Source organism: Saccostrea cucullata, unplaced genomic scaffold (assembly GCF_032062105.1).
Source record: "Saccostrea cucullata isolate Sc308-1 unplaced genomic scaffold, CSIRO_AGI_Scuc_v1 ctg74, whole genome shotgun sequence".
In the NCBI taxonomy this organism is placed as follows: Eukaryota; Metazoa; Mollusca; class Bivalvia; order Ostreida; family Ostreidae; genus Saccostrea; species Saccostrea cuccullata.
This window is the reverse complement of record NW_026934212.1, coordinates 800,678-827,838: the sequence shown is the minus strand read 5'-3', so window position 1 is coordinate 827,838 and position 27,161 is coordinate 800,678. Positions and strand designations below refer to the sequence as shown.

Sequence of the window (27,161 nt, the reverse complement as noted above, 5' to 3'; positions counted from 1 at the left end):
GTGCAACAAGCAATGCAAGAAATATACATGAACCCATTAATTTGAGAATGTCAACACTTATTACAAAAGTTGCGTGCAAATGTAATTGAATGATACATGTTTAGTCATCCTAAGACTAACCTTGGGAAAATAAAAAAAAAACAGAAAATAAAAGGATATAGAGATAACGAACAGTATTCAATATCAAAGTCCATAAAACAATACAAAATAGGAGCAGAGCAAACACGGACCTCTAAAACATCAGAGGTGGGATCAGGTACCATGGAGGAGTAAGCATCCCCTTGTGACCGGTCACACCCGCCGTGAGCTCATTGTCATGATCGTAAAATAACGGAAAAATCCGTCGTCAATTCAGTGTATAAATAATGGACTAACAATTGGTATGAAAAACGTCAGTCAGCATTTGACTTAATGATAAATTGTATTTGCTGACAAGGTCATTGTATCGACCATAGAACTTACGAAATGATGACTTTAAACGAGACTGCTGATATTCTTGTTTCATCAACTTGCTTGTCAATAATTTACCTCGTTTTAAAAATTGTTCATACGTAGAGCATGCTCTTGCGTATCGAATCAACTGATATATATATACACTCCGTATGCAGGTGCTGAGGGTATATTGCTGCATAAGTAAGGAGATGACAGACAGAATTTGGTTTAAAAGCATATGAATCTGTTATATGCATATATATCCTCGGAGGTCCATGAATCGTTACCCTATAATTAGCTACAGAACTGTAACGTTACGGTTTTATATATTAGTCGTTGACCATAACGCTACAGATCCCGTAATGCAAAAAAAGTGTAATTTACGGCGCAAGAATTTTTGCGCACAATTAAGGATAATTCCTACACTTTCCAGCATTGGTAAATCAACTGTCTTTCACTTCCTAATTCTAGACATTATTTAATCAATCTGTTTATTTTATCCATCTTCCAACCCTTTTATAGTTGTGTCTACAATCGATAAACTTTCTTGATATGAATTTTCTGCAATCCAACAGACAATTCAAATCAAGCTAGTTTACCGCCTGTAAAGACGCCTTTTAAGGGATGGGAGGTAGACAAAACATACAGATTGGTTACGTAATGTGCATAGAATTAGGACGTGAAAGGTAGTTGATTTACTAAGGTTGGAAAGTGTAGAATTATCCCCATCGTCGGAAACCCACGGGTGATCTCGTCTTTACTTATCACCCGTGGGCAAACTCGCCGAAAAATCGAAGTAAAATATGCTAATTTGTTGTTTTTAGTCAACCAATCAGAAAGTTGGAATTCTTCAATTTTAAAAAAATACGTTTATTACTTAGCTATTTATGGTAAATATTTTGACGCTCGTTAAAACGTGCGAAGTTTGATTTAAAACAATGAAAGTCAATTCGTACAGGTCACTGGCATTAATATCCGTCAGATATTATGAAGGAGTACCTCTTTCTAACAGAAAAATGCACCGATGAGTGGATTTATCAGCTGTGTTAACTAAGGAATGAGTTTTTCATGTTTTTGGCAATGCCGAACATGCATATAACGTGAACTGTGATTCGTTGTTTCGCATCGCGACTCTGTGATGCGGCCAATCAAATGACCCATGCATATTTAATTACATACGACAATTTTTCGGCAAGTTTGCCCACGGGTGATAAGTAAAGACGAGATCACCCGTGGGTTTCCGACGATGAATTATCCCTAACAGTGCATTTTCGCATTGGTGGAACTGTAGCGTTATGGTCAAAGACAAATATATGAAACCGTAAAGCTACAGTTCTGCAGCTACCCTACAATGTGATTGTGTCCATTTTGTAAATTTGAAATACTGTTCTAAGTCGTAAGTCATACCTTAGTAATTTTTTTTTCTTTCGATTGAACTGAAAGTTTAGAAATTTTTTTGATAATATCAAATAGACAATTTAAATAAACCATAAGTAACGCCTTTGTCAGATCCCATCCTTAAGTTTGTTGTTTCATACGTATGCACCAACATTTAACATACAACGAATGAAAAGATATACAGATGAACAAAAGAAAAAAAGAAATCAATCTAAAAAATCCAAAAAAGAAGATAAATTGTGATCGGAAAAAGTATTTACAAATAAATGTTTGAAGAGGGATCAGGTGCCTATGAGGAGTAAGCATCCGTGAGTACCCCCGCCGTGAACACTCTGTATGACCAGGTAAAGGGAGAAACCCACAGTCAAAATGATGCAAAATAATAGACAAACAGCTGAAGAAAATATTAGTCAATGCACGTCCCAACGATAGTTTATATTTGTAAAACAAAAAAAAATGTTGATGAGAATGAACATCGGAGATGAAGTAAGGTGCCATGAATTAAGGAGTATGTATCCAATATCGACCGGTTACAACCGTTGTATGCTTCTTGTGATGATCGGGCAAAGAGAAAAATTCTAAGACGATTAATTGAGTGTGAAAATAATAGCCTAGTAATTTGTATGAAAATGTCATCCAACAGTCGATATAACGATAGACTGTGTTTGCTGAAAAGGTCGCTGTAGAATTTTCAGAATATAAACTTTATACGAGACTGGCTGTTCACATACTTGTTGTATCATCAACTTAATTGTCAACAGCTTCTTTCGTTTCAGAATTTTGTGTACGAGGAACACGTCGACTGGGAGACATATACTCCATATGCAGGTGGGAATAGTATATTGTTTCACAAATAAGAGGAGTTGATGATAACAAAACTGAAGTTAAGTGGATTTTTTGTGAAGATTTATGTAATTAATAGACCTTAGATCCTACAATCAAATATAGATAAAATAATGAACAGTGATCAAACATAGAAGTTTATTGAAATAATACAATTTAGAAAAAGAGCAATTCTACTTCTAATTACCGGTAAGATGAGCTCACTTTTGATCCTATATTCACTTTTCCAAAATGAATTCCTTTTGTAAAAGTGAGAATGAGACCAAAGATGGGTTCATCTCAGTTTTATGGCCCTGGAGCCAGGATCAGGTGCCATGGAGGAGTAAACATCCCCTGTCGACACGCATTGTGCTCCTGGGCATGATCGGCTGACCGAAAATGCACAACTAGATTTTTTATACCTGTTTTTTTTTTAATCAAGAAAAAACAAAATCGCCTTACATTCGGCCTTCTCGTCTCCATACCAGTCTGACAGTACTTGTTCGATAAATGAGACGATAAGTCTGTTCACAGTTGTGCCTGTATGTTACAATTCATTTTCATCTGTTGTGTTGATATTATTCTGTACGGATAAAACCGTGCTATTCGATGATTTCAATAAAATATGGTCTTGTGCCAGTCTTCACGTATGACTTATACAAGTGTGTGATAATAAGGATTAGAAATACGGAGATTATCAAGACAAAAAAAATATTGATTGTATATATTAACCCATTATGACGTTTTCTCAAGATCTATCGAAGACAATTATACTTTTAATTTAAAATGGCAAAGAAATTTTTATATCTTTGTTGTTGCATATATTCATAATAAGTATAGAACCAGGAAAGAGCATCATCTCACTGAAATTTTAAATGATTCCATCCGCTTCTAAATTTTTGTGAGCAAAAGATTTTATCAAAGGCTTAGAAAAGAAGATATAAGATTGCAAATAAAAAAGGAAAGCATTTTACGAGTGTTGTATTGTGTATATGCTTATCGTTAGTTTAATTAGAACAAAATCATCGATCTCGGATTTATAATTGAAACTTCAAGGAAAATCATGAAATATTAAAATCAATATCACAATTTTCCAATAATTCTTTCAAGTGTACAGACAAAAGTTTGACGGATTGAAGCAATTGAGTAACAGTGATTTAGAAGCATCATCGGAAGCATTTGTGTACGCTATGATTTGGATAGACGTTTTAAGAGCAGTGATGTTTTTATCAAACTGCTTATCTATTTTAGGTAAGATTACATGTGCTTTTCTTTTTTGAAAATTGAATAATGAAATCATTTTGTATGTGTGTGAATATTACAGAAAAAAAATCATCAAGTTCAAATTCACCCAATTCCTTTATAATCCTTATTTCAGATACATTTATTTTTAATTGCATCTCCTAAAATGACGAAAGTACTAGTAAGATACTAGTAAGTTTATTAAACGATGTAATGTCAAATGACAATTGCGTCTGGTTTTCAATGTGCTAAAAATGTAGGATCTATCGAGAGAATGGGGATTTCTGATTATAAGAAACAAATGTTATAACTGTCAAATCACAATAGGTCAACTGCACCTTAGATAAAATATATCAGATTTAGGGTATTCTATTTTGAATTTAGACTTTAAATCTTGAATACTATTCATTATCTCCGTATATTTCATCGTAAGAGTTCAAATTTTCTGGATACTATACTAGTATAAATTGGTAATATATATTCTGAAAATTACTTAAAAAATGTATTTTAGTAATACGCGATGAGAGAACTTTTTCCCCTAGAGTAGGGAACAAAGTACTAGTTACTTAGCACCTGCATTTGTACAGAATCATACCTCTAAAAACTGGTCTTTGACCAAAAAAGACACTGCATTTGGTATGTAATTGCGAAATTCTGATCGCATTGAAAAGCAGCTTTAAAATTTAAAAAAAAAGTTGGTCGTGCAAATATAAACAAACATGTTGTAAAAGTCACTTATTATCTCAGTACTGTATGTTTATTGACACTGAGCGCCAAATGATAAAAAACGAATATTTCACCATCAAGAACATTTCTACCTCCGTTTTCCGCCATATTGCTTTTCATTTGGCCGCTCGAAATTTTTCGGGCGATCCGGGCTACTTTCTGACCGCCCGGCGGCTTAAAAATATTTGAAACAAGTGACTTGCCGGCCTGCTTCCGGGATATTAACCGGCTTCACCCGGCTTATGAAACAAGTGCGCCCAATCTGTATTAAATAAGGAGAAGTGAATATTCATACGATACTACTTTGACAAATAGGGAGAAGCTCCTGTATACATGCAGCTTTAATTTACATATAAACGTAATAAGAATCTTTTTGGATTCAATGAATTAAGATCACCAAGTTTATTGATAACATGAAATCTACAATTTGCCATTTCCTACGAAAGCCCGTTGGTGCCACGTACGAAAAATATTTTATCTGGCGGCCGCCACTTATTACTTGGGGTATTCTATTGTGAATTTAGATTTTAAATCTTGAATACTATTCATTATCTCCGTATACTGTATACTATAGTATTTCATCGTAAGAGTTCAATTTTTCTGGATACTATTACTAGTATGAATTGGTAATATATATTCTGTAAACTAGTTAAATTTTTTTTTGTAATACTCGATGAGAGATTTTTTTCCCCTAGAGTATAGGGAACAAAGTAGCACCTGCATTTGTACAGAATCATACCTCTAAAAACTGGTCTTTGACCAAAAAAAAAAAAAAAAAAAAACTAAAACAAAACAAAACACTGCATTTGGCGAAATTCTGATTAATTTTTTGTTGTCTTTTTTTTTTTACCAATTAAACTACATGTACATTTTCAATGTTTTCTTGCAATTAAGAAAGTGCTTGGTCACAAAATAGATAGTTATTAGCAAAATTCCGATCGATTTTTTTTTTGGTCTTTTTCCCCAATTAAACTGGTCACTCCTCCATACCACCTGATCCCACCTCAGATGTTTTGGAGGTCCGTGTTTGCTCTGCTCCTATTTTGTATTGTTAAATGGATTTTTGATCTTGAATACCGTTCGTTATCTTCTTATATTATGTAATTAAACTAGGTTTTTTAACAGTGTTTTCTTGCAATTAAGAAAATGCATTCTTTTTTTTACATTTTTTATTTTGGGTCACAAAAAAAGTAAAGTACTTTCTTAATCTAAATGTGTTTTTACCAGCTGGGAAGCGATTTTTGGTGTTAGATTGATTAGACAAATGTTGATGATCGTACAGGCTGATGATCGTACAGGCTGTTGAACGATACATATATCTTTATAAAAGTTAATCGACTATACAGACAAAAATTATTGGATTCTTTTATGAACGATACAGGAAATTCCAAATACTGCTTATAGGAATTCATTTTGGCTAAACTAAGAAAGGAGAGAAATTTATTCACGAAATATTATCAGAAATTACCTACCAAAATTATATCTTTCATTAAAAACATTCCCCCGCTAAAATTTCATTTTGTAATTGGTAAACAGCTGCCCAAGGATTTACAGATTATGGTTGTCAAACAGAATCATACTTTCAATCTCATGAGTCAGGTACATGTACCTTGTAGCTTGCAACGACGCTACATGCAAATGCTGCTATCTCGTCTTGAACAGAGAAAGTCCGAAAAAATAAAATTATTTTATTTTATCTTCAAGTCTGACAAGAAAATTCAAATGATACAAAGAAATGTTTCTTGATTTTGCACAATACCTTAGGACGTTATATGATCATGTCTATAGTTCATTTCTGTGGAAAATAACAAACCAACACATTAATAATCTGTGTTATAAAGGAGAAGTGAATACTCATACGATACCACTTTGACAAATAGGGAGAACTTGCTGCGAAACCCCCAATTTTTGCTTTTTCCTTCCATACACATCTGAAATTATTTTAGGATAATTTTACCCCTACTTTGGACTTTCAGTAGGGCGTGACTTTCTCGGCGCTACGTAATGGCGAATACTAGTAGATTCTCATTGGTTACGAAATTAATAACATCAGGGACTTAAAATTGCTGTTGATAACGATGAGACGACTTATGCCCCACCTCTGTGCCGTGAGAGAACTTTTAATTGGCTATTCACTATACCAGTTGACATTCGACCGCATTTCTATCATTTGTATATTTCAACAGTGAAGGAAAACTGTGTAAATTTCAGAAGCTAATTAGGCAACGTCGAGAATGCCACGCCTTACTGAAAGTCCAAACTAAGCGTGTAATTCTTCTACTTGCCGTATGGTCATGGTGCTCAGGAATTATTTTCATACATGGCTAGAGTTTTCTTAAGGAATACCTGTTCATCATGGTAAGCTTTGATATATATAAACGTAATAAGAATCTTTTCGGATTCAATGAATTAAGATCACCAATTTTAGTGATACCATGAAATCTACAATTAGCCATTATTTCCTGAATTAACATACATGTACATTTATTCCTTATTCTAAAGGACAAATTTAAAAAAAATGTAAAAAATTTATTCATAATTTTTTTTCATTTTCAATTATATCTTTATACAACCTGAATTATACATCACAAGTACCTATTAATTTTATTTTCTCAGCTTGGAGAGAAGTGTTGATGCTTGTTCAGAAAGGCGGGGGTACTAACATTCGGGATGTTTGGATAGACAACGCAAATAGAACCCAGGTACATAGACAACGCCTTCCTCTGAGAGAGTTGATTGGACAGGGTACTTACAGGATTGACCAATCGGTAGACTCAATGTCATACGACGAGGTAATTTCATTGAGTAATGAAACTATTAAACTGAAATTTCCAACAGTCTAAAAAAAGTAAAGTAAGAACCTTCTCAAGAGCTAGGACTTTCGGATATTACTGACAAACAGCAAGATGAAGTAAATCTAACCATAACATTATAAAACAATGTTTGCGTTAATGGCATCGGTGAAATCCGATTTTTCTCGGAGCTCACTTTGACCTCGGTTCATCTTTACACGAGGAATTAATTTTTAAAAAAGAATGGCATACAAGTACTTCAAGTATTTGAATATTGATATTTATGATATTTATGAAGTACCCAGTCTAACACTATTGTAATACCAGTATACTACATAACGTCGACATCAATATTACCACATTGTGTACTGAACGTTTAAGTATTCCTTATTTAGCAATGTGAACAAGTTTGAAAAAGGAAAATTTCTTTGCAAAGTATTCAACTATTTTTAAGTTCAAAATTTTTTTAATAAAAATATAACATTTAAAAGCAAAATAATATTCTTAAATCAAAAATGCAACTCATATTGCTTTAATTTACGCAATGAATTCATATTGCTTGTTTTCACGAGAAACATCACTCACGAAATAAAATTAGTTGTATTTTACGCTCTTTGGAATCCGTGTAAAATCTCATGACCAACCCTCCAGAATAATTTGAAAAAAATAAGTAGCATATGTAAAAAATTTCATAATACTAGAAATTTATTTTCAGATTTAAAGTTTTATTTGCTAGAAATGGAGTTATATTTTCCCTTCTTATTTGAATTCAGACTAAATCTTTTTAGTTCGTCCTTATTCACCAAATTTTGTAGGTTTAAAGAAATTGAAATAAAGACAAAGGCAGACATCTATATTTATTTTATAGAAAAACAATGAAAAAAAAAAATGCAGTAAATGGTGAAAATTTCTGCAAATGACATGATATTGCTTCTTACTATACCGCAGGTACATCTTGTATTTCTTAATGCTGTGGCGGATCCCTTGTGGCGAATGGTTTTCAATAGAACAGCCGTTAGAAGTGGAAAATGGTTTGAAGAAGTGAAGAGATCGTCATCCAATATCTCCGGTTATAACTTCACAATAACAGATTCAAGGTCATTTGGTTTATTTTTGAAAGTTGAGTTTTAAATGATAATGCGAATCAGGTGGTGTATCTTGAACATGAAATGAGGCGCTTTAAGATGCAATATATGTCACGTATTTTGTTATTGTTTTAGCATTATATAGGAATGATCATGCAGGGATTTGAAGTGAGGGAAGGGAACAAATTTATCATAGATTTTTTCACAAATTCATGTCTGTTATCAATTGACTTTATTTTATATTATATATATTTACAAGTGTAATTAGAACATTTCTAGACACACTGTTTTTATTTAAGATTCTATGAAAAGATTTACAAATAGTTTAATACTTCCAGGCAACCCCCCTATCCTCTTTGCATTGGAACTGGGGGATGCATAGATCCGGCTTGGGCGGGTATTTGGAGGTCCAAGCTCACTGAGTCTCCCCTTTTCCTCTTTAATGCTGATCAACAAGTTCCGCGAATTCTTCCACAACGTAAGTACAAAATTCATTTTTACATAAATAATACAAAGTGATTGAGAATTTTGAAATTTAACAGAAAAAGACAAGAAAGAAAATTTAAAGAACAAAGTTTTCAATCGTCAACTTCCCTTACTTATGCAGCATTATACTAGTATAGGATGAAACATATGGAGATGACGAACAGTATTCCAGATCAGAAATCCATAAAACAATAGAAAACAGAAGCAGAGCAAACACGGACCTCCAAAACATCAGAGGTGGGATCAGGTGCCATTCAATTTATATTTCACAATTGATCCAATATACAAGAACATGCGCTTCATATGAACAATTTCTAAAACGAGGCGAGTAATTGAAAAATAGTTCTTGAAACAATGATATCAACAGTTCCGACTAAAGTCATCGTTTTGTAAGTTCTTTGATCAATACAATGACCTTCAGCAAATACTCTCTATAATAAAAGTCAAAAACTGACTGGCTTTTTCAAACTTATTTTCATACACGCTGAGTTGTTCGACGGATTTTTCGCGATCATGACAAGGAGCACACAGCTAGTATGATCGGGACGCAGGGGATGATCACCCGTACATGACACATGATTTCATCTCTGATGTTTAAGATGTCCGTTTTTGCTTTGCTTCTTAATTATATTGTTTGAATGGGTTTCTGAACTTGAATACTTTGTGATATCTCCATACATTCCATACAGCTTTGTGATAACGCACTTTGAAAACATTTCAAAGTGCATTTAATTTGGGACAAAATTAAAACAATTTGATTTTTTTTTTCAAAGTGTGTTAAGTGTGTACATCATTTTTTTTTTACCAAGAAAACACATAACGCACTTTAAAAGAATACATAACAAATAGTCTGGTCTAAGATTATCGTAATAGACAGCATCATTTTGTTATTGCCCAAGACAACCCGAAAATCCTTTACAAAGGCTACCTCAAATCCTGAAGTGACGTCATCAGCGTAAAATTATCAAACCAGGTTCAAGTGATTAGAATATAAACCAAGGTGCAAGCTGAGCACATTTTTTTCAAAACGTGTAAAAATAGTGGAAATTAACGCAATTAAATTTGATAGGAAATTTCTATTTTTTAAAGTGCGTTAACTTGGTTCTAAATTCAACGCACATTGATTTTTTTTCAGTTTTGTTCCCTAAGAAGACAATGTATTTATGCTAAAAAAATCATTGAAACTTCCATTGAAACAATGCAGATCAAATATAAACAAGAAACATATTGACGCAAGCGTCAAAAATCGGCCGCAAATCAATTTATATAACTGTTGAAATTATTTTAGAACCTGAAATTCGCTGATTTAAAAAAAAAATTCTTATATTTTTCTGTTAAAATATCCTCGTAACACGGAAAAAAAATGCATGCGACAATGCCGATTTTATTCATGAATAATGCATGTACAATATTACATGTATAGGCAATATAAACTGTGCATAGTCCTCTGCGTCTCTGCACTCAGTTTGATACAACTTAACGATCGAACTCAAGTTGTGAGTTTGCTGTTTAAGTAGTTTTTACATAAAACGTACGAAACTAAAGTTTAAACTTAGCTATAGTTTTAACTTAATAAAAACGCAACAAATATATAATATGTGGGGCTCCTAGCTCTCTCTCTTAGAGGATGTTAAACCCCCCCCCCCCCCCCGAACGCCTTCTAGATCCACCACTACATTACTTCTCTTTCAATCTCTTTGTTTTGGTGTTGAGATGTGGCGGGAAAGTGTTTGGCACATTGTAAAACGCGCTCTATCCTAGTCTCCTAGACGAACATGTCGTAATATTCTTTGCTTTTAAGAAATCAATATTTCATCATATTTTTGAAAAACATCTATAGGAAATGTTTAAATATACACTTCATTTCAAATAAATACAGCAGATCCTGTTTTAAAAAGAGAAAGTAATATTGTTGATTTACAACGCCGTCTTTGTTTTAGACTATGCCTAACACTCGTACCAATTTTCTCCGCACTTCAGTTAAATCAGAGTTTGTCAATCAGGATTGGATGAAATATTTACCCCATTATTTATAAAATTTAATTTTACGATTATTTTGCTTTTTCTAAACGTGTAGACAATCTTTGTTTAATGTTGACTCGCCAGCGATATGAACATGATGAATGTTGAATATTTTTATTTAAATTGTTAACTCCGCAGAAACGCACAGCGACTTAAAACTTTCATATCATATAACCGACCGCCTCCTGACGGCCGGTAATCATCAGTCAGATTAGGTGCCATTGAGGGAAAACAGCCCTTTCTCCACCCTTCTTGTGCTTTTTTTCAGATCGGGTAATCGGGAAAATAGTGGCCTGATGATGAGAAACATCATTTGCTGACAAAGAACATTATATTCACTATAGAATTTAGAAAATGTTGACTTTAAACGAGATTATGTGTATCATTTGTTTCATCAACTTTTTGTCAGCAGAGTTCCACGTTTCAGAAATTGTTCTTACGTAGAGTATGCTCTTGTGTATCGAATAAACTGGGATAAATGAACTCCATATGTAGGTGATAATGGTATATTGCTATACTTTAAGAATGGAAATTGGCGATTAAACTTTCTATATAACTTTGACCTACTACGAACCTTTACGCCCCATTATTTTTTTCAGAATCTTTTCCCATATACTAGTATACTTTTTTCTTGGGGAATAGGGTATTAACTACTACGGAAATCACGGAGGTCATTTAATATCCCAAATAAGACTTGTTTGATGACACAACTTATAAAACTTTTATGATTGTTTGATGTGAAAAAAATATTTGGCACCTTCAAAAACATATCTTCATAATGAATAAAATCATTCTTCACGCTGAGATTGTTCTTAAGGAATATATTAACATATCTAGGCATAATCCCTGTGTTGAAATTCTGCTGGGCTAGATATTTGGACTGACGCCGTCGCAGAATCCCTGGACAGTCACTCATAATTCATGTCTGGAGATTGAGTCCCAACTTCGGTCGACTATAGCAAGATTTATTCACCTAGACCACACTGCCGTTCGCTTCCATTTAGTCACTTAGTTGTTTATTTGACTGTCTGTCACTATTATTTCTATAGTTCCTATAGTCTGTTTTTACCCTATGTGATGTTTAATAGCCACAGTAGACTTGGTTCAGAATCACATAGGGTAAAAACAAACTATAGGAACTCTTTTATTCGAGGAGGTAAACAACAATTTCGTCACGGGAGCCATATTTCGAACGGAGATTTCAGTGAATATTTTATTTTGGGATTTACATGCCTAAACGGTAAGCTATGTAGAAATAAAAGTGACAGAGAGCCAAATAAACAACTAAATGAAGTGAATGGCAGTGTTGTCTAGGTGAATAATTCTTGCTATAGTCTACCGAAGTTGGGACTTAATCTCCAGACATGAATTATGAGTGACTGTCCAGGGATTCTGCGACGGCGTCAGTCCAGATATCTAGCCCAGCAGAAAAATATCTAAATACGAATAGTATCAGCTTCTTTCAAACCTCAGAGATCCCCTTTCAGAGTAAAATTGATCGCTGGTCTCAAGTCCTATTATAATGAAAGCAACAGCATATTTTCCTTCGAAATAGACCATCACCTTATTAACAATAATTGCTATTGCCATGCAATTTCATTGTGGAGGACAATTTTCAGAGCATTCATCAAAGCAGCTTAATGTGTGTATTTTCTGTTATTGGAAATATTAAAATCACAGTTTTATAAAAATTATAAAAATAACTCATGCAACAAAGGAATTAGTCTTATTCCAGGTCAAATTTCACAAATTTTCTGGATTGTTCGTGAGAGATTTTTTAGGGTAGAAGCTTGATTTCAGGTGCTCTGTTTCTTATTGTGTGTTTTTCTGCCTCTGTTTAAATAATTATAAAAAGAGACTTGCAATCTTGGATTCCAGGGGTGCCTCGTTTCACACTTTCCTACTAGTGTCGGATTAGATCTAGCTTCTAAATGCTTGAAACTCTTGATTTGCACATACCGTAAACCCAAACGTTCTCGATACACTGAAAATGACCGAAATCAAATGAAGTGATGGTTTCTAATCTTGTATATGGTGTAGAGGCGTCTCCGAATGCATGGAAATTCTTGTTTTTGGAATTCTCTATAATTAATAAATTGTAAAATGGAGGGATGAGGTCAATTGACAATCCTTTAAAAAACTTACTTGAAAGTTTCATTCTATGGCTCAGATTAGAATTGACTCGTAGCTGTACAAGAAGGACAGCATCAAAACAAAAGTTATTTAAAGATAGTCAACGTTTATTGGACAATTGTATGTTGTTTAACGTCCCTCTCGAGAAGTTTTCACTCATATGGAGACACCAATATTTGCCGGTGGAGAACTGCAAATTTTGTCCTTTACTCGACAGTGAGCACCATTGAGCAGGGAGGGATCTTTCTCGTGCCAGCACATGTTTGACACGGGACCTCGGTTTATGCGGTGTCATCCGAAGGACCGGTCTCGACGTCCCACAGTGGGATTAGAACCCGCGGCGTAAGGATTAAATTCCCTCCTCCGCGACTCTAGACCTGGGGGCCATAAAACTTAGACAAGCTCACTTTTGATTTCAGTCTCACTTTTTCCAAAGGAACTAATAGCGGAAAAGTGAGACTGAGATCAAAAGTGAGCTCGTCTAAGCTTTACATGGCCCCCAGGCCAGACGCTCTAACCACTGTGCCACGCGGGCGACGATAGTCAACGCTAAATTGGTCTTCATGAAATGCAAACGCACCTTTCTCATTATAAATCTTCCATAACATTACCTCCAGGGGTATGATGGGGCCACAGAAGGGAATTCATAATTTAATTGCAAGCTATAAATGAATGCGAAAAAAATCAAATTGTACTCATCAAAAGCCCGTCACAGTTAGTAAAAAAATCTCTAGAAGTCCTACTGATAATTTTTTCGACCCCCAATATATATGTACTAGTAGTCAATCGTCAAAAGTAACAAACTTGTAATTTAAAATCTGAGCTATGACTCGATAACTTCAAGATATTTCCTTTAACAGCCACACGGGAGGCCACTTATATTGGCTGTGAATCAAAGGAGATATTTACCATGGAATACCAATATGAAACCAAGAATATCCGGGATTGTCAGGAAACATGTACAAAATTCCAGTACATGTTAATGCAGGTAAGTATCTCGTAAAAAAGAGCTTTGATCGATGTCATTTTTCTCAAATTTTGCTCAGTTGACTCTATTTTACTTTAGTAATAAAGTTTATATGATTTTTTTTTAATTTCATAAATGTAATTAAAATAGACCAATGCACTTTTTATAGAATTTTTTTTAAAAATTGTCCCAAATATTTCAAAAGATCAAAAAATCAGAGTCCAAAGTATAGTCCAAGGAGTTGTTTAAGAAAGTGTTTCAAAAGAAATCCAAAGAAAGTACAGGTACTTTGAGCAATGATCTCACTAATTGATACCCTCCGACTCTTTTATGATTATAATGGCAAAGTTCATATTTTGCTCTAGGAGACCCGAAATAAGTGTTAGCTCAAAAAGTACAATGTAAAATAGGAGGTGCATAATGATATAATGTAATTACGCTTTGGGTACCCATCTCTTATCCACAACTCATCTTTTACCACTGATTGATATTTAATGAAACTTTTACAGAATCTTTGTTACATAAAGCCATTGTGCATCTCTTATTTTAATTTTTGATCAGACACATACATGTACTTTCGGTTTTCCTTCTATACCGCTATATAAAGAAGATGGGGGATATGGCGGACGAAGTGCCTATGGTGCGACAAACATGAAGTGAAAAATTAAATCTCAATTACATGTATATACAAATTCTTTGATATTTCATCTACTATTAACGTATACCTAATGTAAAATATCTATAATTTACAAAAATTTCAAAAATACTGATATTATTTACCTCTGAAAAGCATACACACACTAAAAAGAACAAAAAAGATCAATTTCTAATACTTTTATATTTTTGTAAAAGATTTTTTTTTAAAAATGAATGTTTTCTGATGTGAAATGATCGTGAGGCGTTTCCTTTTCTTTTTCTGTAATCAGTCATAACTTTTAACATGTATAACATTCCGAAAATCAGATTGTCTCATAAAATTCTTAAAAACGATTATAAAAAAAAAAAAAAAAAGTATTGGTCAAAGTTAAAGTATTTTCATAAGTACCTTAATCTTTAAGGTCAAGGTCAAAAGGTCAAAGTTGTTGATATCCAATGAAAGGACTTGCCACAAAGAATACATATGTGAAATATAAAAGTCCTAGTATCTACCGCTCAAAAGTTGTGACCAAAGTTAAATTTTTTAAAAAGTAGTTAAAACTCCAATGTCAAGGTCAAAGGGTAAAAGTTATTGGTATTTAATGAAAGGTCTTCTCAAAAAGATTACATATGTGAAGTACGAAAGCCCTAGCCCTCACCGTTCAAAAGTTATGGTCAATGTTAAAGTTTTTTCATAAGTATGTAAATCTCCAAGGTCAAGGTCAAAAGGTCAAGGTTGTTGGTATCCAAAGAAATGTCTTGCAATAAGGAATACATATGTGAAATATAAAAGTCTTAGTATCTACTGTTTAAAAGTTGTGACCAAGGTTAATGTTTTTAAAAAGTAGTTAAATCTCCAAGGTCAAGGTCAAAGGGTAAAATATCTTGGTATCCAATAAAAGGGCTTTTCACAAGGATTACATATGTGAAGTACGAAAGCCTTAGTCTTAATCGTTCAAAGGTTAACGTCAAGGTTAACGTTTTTTCATAAGTACGTAAATCTCCAAGGTCAAGGTCAAAAGGTCAAAGTTGTTGGTATCCAATGAAAGGTCTTGCCACAAACAATATATTCGTGAAATATGAAAGTCCTAGTACCTTCCATTCAAAAGTTATGGCCAAAGTAAAAGTTTGAAATTTCTGTGTAAAAGTGGGTCAAACTCCAAGGTCAAGGTCAAAAGGTCAAATTTGGTGGTACCCAAAGAAAGGTCTTGTCACATGGAATACACATGTGAAATATGAAAGTCATAGCTCTACTAAATCAAAAGTTATGGGCAAGGTTAAAGTTTTTGTGACGGACAGACTGACAGACTGACAGACTGACAGACTGACAGACTGACAGACTGACGGACAGACGAATGAGATTTAATGTCCCCTCGCTTTTGCGAAAGCGGGGGACAATAAAAAATATGATAAATATAAATCGTTTTGCTGTTGCTACCCCAGTATATATATTTATAACAGATGGGATACAAATGTAACTGTGGAACAGTAAGGTCCGGAATAACTTTCAGTACCAATTCCTATAGTCACACTAAATGTGAGAAATATTGTCCGGACTCAAACGACAGGTGTGGCAGTCAGGATTCCACAATTGTAGCAGTCTACGAGATACTGGGTTTGTTGTCATTTATTAAGTTTACATGTTAAAAATTTTTTAGCCTTCAATATGATGAACATGATTCACTTTTTTGTCCTTTTTAAGCAGTCTACATGATAAAAGTTTTGGTTTGTTTTGGTACAATCTTCACGATAAAGACTTTAGGGTTTTTTTTTTGTTAGTAAAAGCTACCTAACAAAGGTTTTATTGTGTTTTGGTACAAGATACATGATAAATATTTTTTATATCTGTTTATATCATTTTAATAAATTTTTTTAATCTACAAGAATATGTTGTTTCAATGTACTTTTTAGATATTTTGCTATTTGAATTTTGTACATTACATTTAGAGCGTTTGTTTATTATTTGGAACGATCCCAATTCATAAAATTTTTGTATAGTTATTAACATGCGTAGGTTTGTCTCCTTATGTAAAAGCCTACGCAATTTAGTGATAGAGGTGTGTTATAGATCTGAGGGCACAATCAAAATGATAGGTTTGCTACAGTATCTGAGGGCACAATCAAAATGATAGGCTTGTTATCTGAGGGCACAGTCAAAATGATAGGTTTGCTATCTGAGGGCACAATCAAAATGATAGGTTTGTTATCTGAGGGCACAGTCAAAATGATAGGTTTGCTATCTGAGGGCACAATCAAAATGATAGGTTTGCTATCTGAGGGCACAGTCAAAATGATAGGTTTGTTATCTGGGGGCACAATCAAAATGATAGGTTTGTTATCTGAGGGCACAATCAAAATGATAGGTTTGCTATCTGAGGGCACAATCAAAATGATAGGTTTGATATCTGAGGGCACAGTCAAAATGATAGGTTTGCTATCTGAGGGCACAATCAAAATGATAGGTTTGCTATCTGAGGGCACAGTCAAAATGATAGGTTTGTTATCTGGGGGCACAATCAAAATGATAGGTTTGTTATCTGAGGGCACAGTCAAAATGATAGGTTTGCTATCTGAGGGCACAATCTAAATGATAGGTTTGTTATCGGAGGGCACAATCTAAATGATAGAGGTTATTTTGTCTATTGCACACTCGTTATGATTTAGTTTTTACTGCATGATGTTTGTAGCCTAAATTTAGAACATACTGTATGTTTATTATTTGGTACAATCCATATGATAGAGGATTTGTAGTCATTTGTAGCCGTCGAAATGATTGAGTTTTTATATTTGTTGGTGTTGGTCTATATACAGAATTATGTATCTAAGTGTTCTACTTGTTTGCCAAGTTATATTGAAATCAGACCAAAACTGTAGGAGGAGTAGCATTTTGAAAGTATCTCACAGAAATTTCTATTTTTTTGTAACCACGGCAACACCGTTCATTGAAATCTGAAATGGATAATACACAGAATTATGTATCTTCTCGTATTCTACTTGTGTGCCAAGTTATATTGAAATCAGACCAAAACTGTAGGAGCAGTAGCATTTTGAAAAATTGTTTACAGACAGACGGACGGACTCTGGACGCATTACTATCGCATAAGCTCTTCTGGTCTCGGACCAGTAAGCTAATAATTTTAAAAAAAACTAACTCAAAATTTATCTTAAATATTTATATTTTTTACATAAACATAGAAAAGGAACCGCAAAATCTTGGAGAAATTCCGTGTTCTGTGTATCCTGCTAAACATACGGTGACAGATGGGGAAATATTGGTATGTAAAATTGAAGACCTAAGGATCTCATTTGTATTGTACAGATGTATGTTGTTGCATGTCGTTTTAACAATTTATTATATATGTTTTTTGTTCTAAAGATACTCCTATTAGAAAAGATCAGTAACTAGTAACTAAACTATTTTTAATTTTATCTATTGTGAAGAAATTACACGCATGATTAAATTTTTTTAATCAAAAGAATGAGGTGAATTACAAAATCATTTATTATTCGTAAATAATTATTTTGCAGATCTCTAAAGAGAATATATCCCACGATTCTTCGCGTTATTTCTATCTTAAAGGACACGAAATTGCAACCGATTTATTATCTTGGGCAACAGCCAGAACTTACTCAATGTATTATACTGTAAATCACTTTTTATTCGCGAGAACTTTATTTTCGCGTAATTACGCGAGACAATGTGCTCGCGAAAATTAAATTCTCGCGTATAATAGTATTCCTTAAGATAATATAGAGCAATAACCACAATTCGTGAAAATTTTGTCTCGCTATTCAAGATTCAAGATCTCGCGAAAATAAGGTGTCGCGAAAATTTTGTGATCTACAGTAACTTGGAAGACTGTGACAGTGGAACTCGAAAACCTTATACAAATATAAGTGAAACAAAGATGGTATATTGAAATCTCTCTCTCTCTCTCTCTGAATAAAGAATACAAGATAATATTTGAAAAAAAATCAGAAAAAAATTCTTTTAAATATCTTCGATAGAGGGTAAAATTATGCATATAGTAAAATTTTCTGAACTTTTTGAACTCCGCCAATTTATTGAACGATGTAAATTTCTTTTTTATCAAAAGTTAATATGTACTTTTTCACCTTGATGGTGAAACTATATCATTTCAAGCATCGTTTTAAAAGTGCAGTGACATTGCTTACAGTAAAGGGAACTTCAATCGCCTTTCTCATACCCCCTGTTATTGGCCAACGAACAAAGAGTGGTGTTTTTTTTTTTATATCAAACATCGGCCAATAAACAAAGAAAGTTTTTAATCAAACATCGACCAATGACTAAAGAATTTGTTTTTTTACTCAAACATCGGCAAATGACCAAAGAAAAGTCTTCTTTATCAAACAGACAGTACAATGATTGTGTTCACTTTGGTGTCACTTTCTGTATATCCTTTAGAAATATGAGTACGGCAAATATTGGAACACGGCTCTGATCAAGGCTGTATGTGTATGGTTTATACCTAATCAACAAATTGGTGTCCTGAATTTCAAGGTGAACATTCAAGTCTGCACTCCTACATCAGGTAAAATGTTGCTCTAATACTGATGTACTGTTCCCTCCAAGGATTTGTTACCCAAAGTGTACACTGTAACAGAATATGCACTCAAATCTTTCCTAATTAGGGATAATTTACGTAACTTTTAACATCATTACATCCCAAAATGTAGTTAAGTTCAAGAAACCAAAAGAAAAATGAAGTTAACGTTTTTGACTTATTAATTAATATTAATAATAATTAATATTAATTTAAAAATATAATAAAACCGAGTATTTCAATAGCAATGTTGCATGCACTTTTACAAGTTGTTAAGATATACCTTTACTCAGATGACTAAAACTTCCACTGATTAAAAAAAACGAAAAACCACCTATTACACATTGAGCACCTATAATTTTGGTGTTAAATTTCAATTTCAAATTACTAAGTCAATGACCTACTTTTCATGCTAGTGGCCCCTGAGTATTTCTCGGGAAATACCTCAGTTTTTCACACTATGACCAATTTTTTCTTCACTCACAAAATATTACAAGCAACAAAACTCTTTAAATACTGAAATATAATAGCAATGGAATAGCGTTGCTTCAAATAAAGAAACGATTAGAGTTTTGACCACAAACTTGATAATTATTACAGTCCGGATTTCCTCTCATATTTATATTTTTCCCCATTCTTAATCGAATATTACAAAAATCTGAATGATAAAAACTCTAAATTAATTAAAGCTTCAGGTTACTTTTGTTGCCCTAATTCTCATGGCATTAACATTATATGGGGTCAATGATCCCATTATTGAGATATGTTGTCTGGAGTGGTTTTTGTTCATATTTCTGATTTTCCTTATTTTATAGCATTCAATTATTTGAAATAATTTATGAACTTAAACACATAATATTTGCAAAACGATTTTTAAAAATACATGTAATCTTTACATTTGATTAATATTGCAAGAAATAGAAGATTTTGACAAAAATTAAAAATTTAGTCCCTATTTCCGCTACATTACTATACATTGACTTTTGTTCCTGTATATTTTCTTCAGATAATAGAATATTATTTTTTTGAATTAATATCGAGTTAAAACTTTGATTTCTGATTTAACATTATACTTTTGTTTATTAAAGCTTATACACGTAAAATAGTTCTTCCATCGCAAATATGAACAACAGAAGTTTATTAATGTTATTTTTTTCTGTCATTGAAATAGTTATTTACAGTTTTGCAACAAAAAATTCCGACATAAAAGTTGCAGCTCATATTGCTATAATTGTTCGTTATTTTCAGATATCTGGAAAATGAAATAATTAAAGTTTTGTTTTAGGGCAATACTTCTTTCCTGCTGATTATCTCGCTGTTATTGGGGTCAATCATACAAAGCCAGATAGCAACGCAGAGATGTCTACTACGGAACAGGGGGTAACAACATTAGGAACCTTTACTAACAATAACCAACAGGTCGAAGGTAAAACTGATGGACAGCGTCGGACACATTTGTTTCATACTAGGTTATTTTACTTGAAGAAAAAAAAACGTTAATGGTAATCTAACAACCAAACTTTATGATATAAACGTGATTACTTTAACTTTTCTATCGTCAACTTCCCCTACTTGTGAAGCAATATACCTTCATCACCTGCATACGGACTTTATATCTCTCAGTAGATTCGAAACGCAGGAGCATGCTCTACGTATGAACAATTTCTAAAACGAGGTAACAAGAATATCAGCAATCTCGTTTAAAGTCATTTTTCGTAAGTTCTTTGGTCGATACAATGACTTTGTCAGCAAATACAATTTACTTTTATCAGTAAATTGTATCATTGAGTCAAATGCTGACTGACGTTTTTCATACCAATTGTTAGTCCATTGTTTACACACTGGATTGACGACGGATTTTCCCGTCATTTCCCGATTATGACAAGGAGCAAACGACAGGTGACCAGTCGGCAGGGGATGCTCACTCCTCCATGGCACCTGATCCCACCCCTGATGTTTTGGAGGTCCTTGTTTGATCTGCTCCCATTTTGAATTGTTTTATGGACTTTGATATTGAGTACTGTTCGTTATCTCCATATTCTTCGTGCAGGATCCGGAAATATAGCTGTAACAGTGGTAAATAGTATAACTGAGGAAACAGATTTAACAGGTTCAGGAACTTCATCAACACTTGAAACAGAGTCAACAGACAAGCAATGGATACAACATACTTCACCAATACTTGATACAGAGTCAACATACAACCAGTGGATACAACAGACAACCCCAAAACAGTTGGGTAACGACGTCAATGTGACCGACTATGCTGAAAGCATCACAGACGTCACTACCCACGTGAAGCAGATTGGTAATAATAATAATGTGTCTCAATCACATCCTCTGTGTCCGTGTGTGTGTGAAGAAAATGGGCTAAATTTAACGAAAGAAGAACTACAAGAAAAGATAGAAAAGATTGAAAGCATTCTGAGAGTTAATAAAAAAGAACTATCCTCAAGCTATCGGAAACTAACCAGTGCACCCGACGGGCGCCCTTCATCGAAAGGTATCGGGGCGAGCGGAATCGTTGTGATGCTTAGTTTTGTGGGAGTGATTATTTTAATGGACTTAAGTAACCTCCAAGGGTTAGTGAAATTTTGGTCTTCGCTAGGAAATCGGAAGAAGTGAAAGTGCATATGTAATGTAGTGAAGAAATCAGTTGAGCAACTGTTAATAACAACAAGCAAAAAAAATAAATTGTTTCTGATTGAAAAATTGATTAAATTCTTACCCGTTGTTATTTTACTTTTTAATAAGAAATTGAATCATTTTTTTTTAAATTTGCCAGTGAATTTCTTTTTTATAGAATGGATTTTAGAGATTTGCAACACAAAAGATATTACTAATTGCAATGGACTCAATCGCATAAAAGAGAAAGCGACGGAACACATTTTTTTCGTTAAACGTATGCGAAAGTCGTGTCCTGTCGCATTTAGAGGCTCTTTCACCCATTACATGAAGCATTTAAAATGTGCAGAAACCGAACGATAACAAGATATATACGGTGCAAGCAACTGTCACTTAAGGACGTATACACTCTTTCAGTAAAGCGCGTGTATCGTTGAAGTCAAATGCTTAAAGAAATGGAAAAAAACAGTTTTCGAACATTTAAGTAACCTGTCAGTAATTTGGTCAGTGTTGAGAGCATGTCTAGTTTATCTGTTTCAGGAAGCTGTAATGCATTAGTCACATTTCCCGGCCGGATACCGTAGACCGGTGGTAATCCGTGGTTTGAGCGATGCCCCAACATCGGTCTACATTGGCCTAGTATTCCCTGAAGTATCAGTCACATTATCCAGCAATGGGGTATACGTTTTTTGATAAAAATTGCGTGGTTGCCAGACAGACAAACAAAGACCCAGCGATGCATTGGTAATCATAAAACGATGTTCCAGGGTAATTGGCCGATGTATATAACATCCCTCATACATTGATGAACATCGTTCGTACATTGGTCGACTATGAGCCCAATGTTTGGTCGGACATCGACCGATGATCGGCCGATGTCTGTTGCCCACCACTCAACCCCCTGATGATCTCAGATTCAACGGACACTTGACGGTGCTCGGCCATACATCGGCCAATCCTTGAAAGATGTGTTTATAATGGGTTGCCGATGAAGAGCGATGTGGGTCATCGGTGGAGACATCGCAGATTTTTAACTAAAACTTATTTTCTACCGATGACCCCCACCGATTCGAGAAATAGCCCCAGTCACTGTCCGATTACTATAGGTGTCCGGCAAGCAACAACGACTGATACTTATGCCTTGGTCATATTTCCCGGCCGGTGGCCGTAGACGAGTGGTAATCGGTGGTAATTCGTGGTGTAAGCGATGCCATAACATCGGTCTACATTGGCCTAGTGTCCTTAAAGTATCAGTCACATTATCCAGCGATGAGGTATACGATGGGCAACCGATTCGTTTTTTGATAAAAATGACTTGGTTGCCGGCCGGACTTACAAAGGCTCAGTGATGCATTGCTAATCATAAAACGATGTTTTAGGGTAATTGGCCGATGTATATTACATCGCTCGTACATTGGTGAGCATCGTTCGTACGTCCATCAACTATGAGCCAATGTTTGGTCGAACATCGACCCATGATTGTTGCCACCACTCAACCCCCCGATGACCTCAGATTCAACGGACACTTGACAATGCCCGGCCATACATCGGCCAATCCTTGAAAGATGTGTTAATGATGAGTTGCCGATGAGGAGCGATGTGAGGCATCGGTGGAGACATCGCAGATTTTTAACTACAACTTATTTTCTACCGATGACCCCCACCGATTCGCCAAATGGCCTCAGTCACCGTTCGATTACTATAGGTGTCCGGCCGGCAACCACGCCATTTTTATCAAACAAGAGGTCCATGGGCCACATCGCTCACCTGAGAAGCTTTGACCATACTATTCTTAACCAGATTTTTCCCTTGTGACCTATTGTGACCCCATCGTAACCCACAGGTCAAAATTTGGATGATTTAAAATCTACACTACCCCAGGGGCCCGTTTTATAAAGGGACCAAATTTTTCTTCGTAAATTTTTTAATAAACATTATGTTAAAAGTAAAAGGAATGTGGTATTATATTTTTACACAACAATTTTCAAAGAGAAATATTAATTTTGCAAAATATTACAACAATCTAAAGTTTTTGGTCTTAGCCGTAAGTTCTTTTGTAAAACGGGCTTCTTCCACATAAATTTCAGCTTTATGGCCCAGTAGTTCTTGAGAAGAAGATTTTTAGAGATTCTTCCTATATATTTCGATGTAAAACTTTGATTCCCTATTGCGGTCCCACCCAACCCCCGGGGATCATGATGTGAACAATTTAGAATCCTCACTACCCCAGGATACTTCTACATAAGTTTCAGCTTTTCTTGCCCAGTGGTTCTTGAGAAGAAAATTTTTTGATGACCCACCCTATTTTTGTCTTTTCTTGATTATCTCCCTTTGTGAGAGGACCTTAATTTTTACAATTTAAATTCCCCTTAACCCAAGGATACTTTGTATCAAGTTTGGTTAAAATTGGACAAGTGGTTCTTGTCGAAAATGTGAAAAGTTTACAGACGGACGGACGACGGACAAAATGTGATCAGAAAAGCTCACTTGGGCTTTGGGCTCAGGTGAGCTAAAAACGCATCGGTTTCTCATCGTATACCCCATTGCTGGATAATGTGACTGTTACTAAACCTAACGGACGTCAACAGATTTGTAAACAAAACTGTCTTGCACAGAGGAAGCGCAAGAATTTCTCAAAAATGGATAATTTTAAAACAATGAATTGTAGCGCATGAATTAAAAAAAATGGAGAGTGGCGCCTGAATTTCAAAAGAAATGAATACTCAAGCTGTTAAGTATCAGTCACATTATCCAGCGATGTGGTAAACGATGAGAAACCGATGCGTTTTTTGATGAAATGGCGTAGTTGCCGGTAGGACACTAATAGTAATCGGAGGGTAACTGAATTCATAGGCGATGCATCGGTGGGGGTCATCGGAAGAAAATAAGTTGTAGTTAAAATTCAGCCATGTCTTAACCGATGTCACATATAGCTTCTCATCGGCAACCCACCATTAACACATCTTTCAAGGATCGGCCGATGCATGGCCGAGCATCATCCAATGTCCGTTAATATCATAGGTCGTCGGACGGTGAGTGGTGGGCAACAGACATCGGTCGATCATCGGTCGGTGTTCGACCAAACAGCCAATAGTCGACCATTGTACGACAGATGTACGTACGATGTTCACCAATGTGTAAGCGTTATCGTCCGAGCATTGTAAGATGATAGGTGGAAATTATACGATGTCTGATCGGTAATCGATGCCAGGCATGTCAAAAATGATATCCTCTGGAGTCGCTCGCTGTACAATCATCGGCGGGGGTATGTCTGTTGCTGTGAGAGGTGTTACAGACTACTTGGCCGATTGGGCATCGCGCACACCACCGATTACTACCGTTACCACCGGTCTACGGCCATCGGCCGGGAAATGTGACTGAAGCTTTTCCGTTCTTTAAACGGATCTCCCAAATTAGACACAATCGTTCAGTGGTTTTTTAGGTCACCTGAGTAACTCAGGTGACCTATTGCTATCCGTTTTCGTCCGTCGTCGTCCGTCGTGCGTCAACATTTGAACATTTTCAGCTTTTTCTCTGAAACCACTGAACCAATTTCAACCAATTTTGGTATACAGCATCTATGGGTAAAGGGAAACACAAATTGTGAATTTTGTGGTCCCCGCCCCCCTGGGGCCTGAGGAGTGGGGCCAAAACCACCAAAATTACAGCAATCTTTAAAAATCTTCTTCTTTACTCCTGGACATCAAGCAGGCAAACTGTTGGCATGAATGTAATGAGCATTGAGTCCTCTACCAAAATTGTGAAATTCATGGCCCGAGGATCAGGGGTTTTTGTGCTAGGCCGGGGCTATATAGATTATATAGTGAAAATGCATTATTTCTTTGAAAATCTTGTTCTCTGCTCTTGGGTATTAAGTAAACTAACTAATTACATAGTTATGTTGAGCAAGAGTACCACTTCCAAAATTGTGAATTTTATGGCCTCAGGGTCAGGGGTTCTGGTGTTAGGGCGGGGCTCTATTGATCATAAAGTGAAAATGCATTAATTCTTTGAAAATCTTCTTCTCTGCTTCTAAGTAACAAATAAACTAACTAAGTACATGGTTATGATGAGAAAGTGTGTTTCTTCTAAAATTGGGAATTTTATGGCCCCAGGGTCAGGGGTTCTGGTGTTAGGATGGGGCTCTATTGATTATATAGTGACAATGCATTTATTCTTTGAAAATCTTCTTCTCTGCTTCTGGGTATTAAATAAACTAACTAAGCACATAACTAAGCACATAGTTATGATGATCAAGAGTGCCTCTACCAAAATTATGAATTTTATGGCCCCAGGGTCAGGGGTTCTGGTGTTAGGATGGGGCTCTATTGATTATATAGTGAAAATACATTAATTCTTTGAAAATCTTTCCTTTGCTCCTGGGTTTTATGCCAATGATCCAAGAATATATATTTATGATGAAGAAAGGTGCATCTAGCAAAATGTATTTTTATGTCCCCCTCCTGGGTCAGGGGTGGGGGTGGGGGGTACATATTCTGAAAATAAATTAATGCTTCGAAACCTGCTCTTTGGTATTAATGAACCATTTTATGATAAAATTTTCAAAATTTTGAAATATGTGGCCCCAAGGTCAGTGGTTCCTTTGGAATGATGTGCACAACTGGTTATAAAGTGGAAGAGCATTTTCTCTTTGTTACTCTGATCTACCTTTGGGTATTAAGTAAATAGAGTAAGCATGCTAAGTCTATAATTATGATAAGCAATGGTGCCTCTTTCAAAATTGTGAATTGCGAATTTCATGGCCTCTGGTTTAAAACACAAACCAAATTTAATTGTTTGAAAGTTGTTGCACAATACTCAGGTGACCTATAAAGCCCGTGGGCTTCTTGTTTATTCTACACTTCCCCGTTTTAGCATAATCTTAACTCACTGGATAAAACGAACTTCACTTGACTTCTTAGGAAACTGAACGTATTCACCGAATAAATAATGGACAAGAAACGTATCCAACTGGAAATGAACGGATTGAAAAAATAATATCCCTGTAAAAACCTCTGACATTTTGATAAATAACACTTTTTCCACCAGTGATCTTACTCGACAGAGCCTCTATACAAACTTCAGAAAATCTGAACTGAAAATCTAATGTTGTCTATGGAATAGAATGTAATCTGTGTGGACATGTTTATGTTGGTGAAACCAATGGATCACTTAATAAAAAATATCAGATAATGGATTTCAAATAAATCAGCAGCTTTTATACAAACAT

The 27,161-nt window shown here is 34.9% G+C and overlaps 1 protein-coding gene across 1 annotated transcript; it reads left to right on the top strand.

Annotated features, from left to right (window-relative positions):
• The first annotated feature begins 3,652 nt into the window (after positions 1 to 3,652).
• Positions 3,653 to 21,970, top strand: LOC134240183 (uncharacterized). The gene is made up of 8 exons (XM_062722293.1): positions 3,653 to 3,903; positions 7,237 to 7,412; positions 8,361 to 8,509; positions 8,836 to 8,975; positions 13,999 to 14,126; positions 19,168 to 19,294; positions 20,592 to 20,732; positions 21,357 to 21,970. The coding sequence occupies exons 1-8, from the start codon at positions 3,843 to 3,845 to the stop codon at positions 21,929 to 21,931; spliced, it is 1,497 nt and encodes a 498-aa protein (XP_062578277.1). The 5' UTR covers positions 3,653 to 3,842; the 3' UTR covers positions 21,932 to 21,970.
• The last annotated feature ends 5,191 nt before the right edge of the window (positions 21,971 to 27,161 follow it).

Excerpts from the sequence above, each read along its gene's own strand:
- LOC134240183 (XM_062722293.1), top strand. The coding sequence starts at position 3,843 with ATGATTTGGATAGACGTTTTAAGAGCAGTGATGTTTTTATCAAACTGC. Across the intron at positions 8,510-8,835 it reads TTCACAATAACAGATTCAAG|GCAACCCCCCTATCCTCTTT; the intron begins GTCATTTGGTTT and ends TAATACTTCCAG. Across the intron at positions 14,127-19,167 it reads TCCAGTACATGTTAATGCAG|AAATATGAGTACGGCAAATA; the intron begins GTAAGTATCTCG and ends TATATCCTTTAG.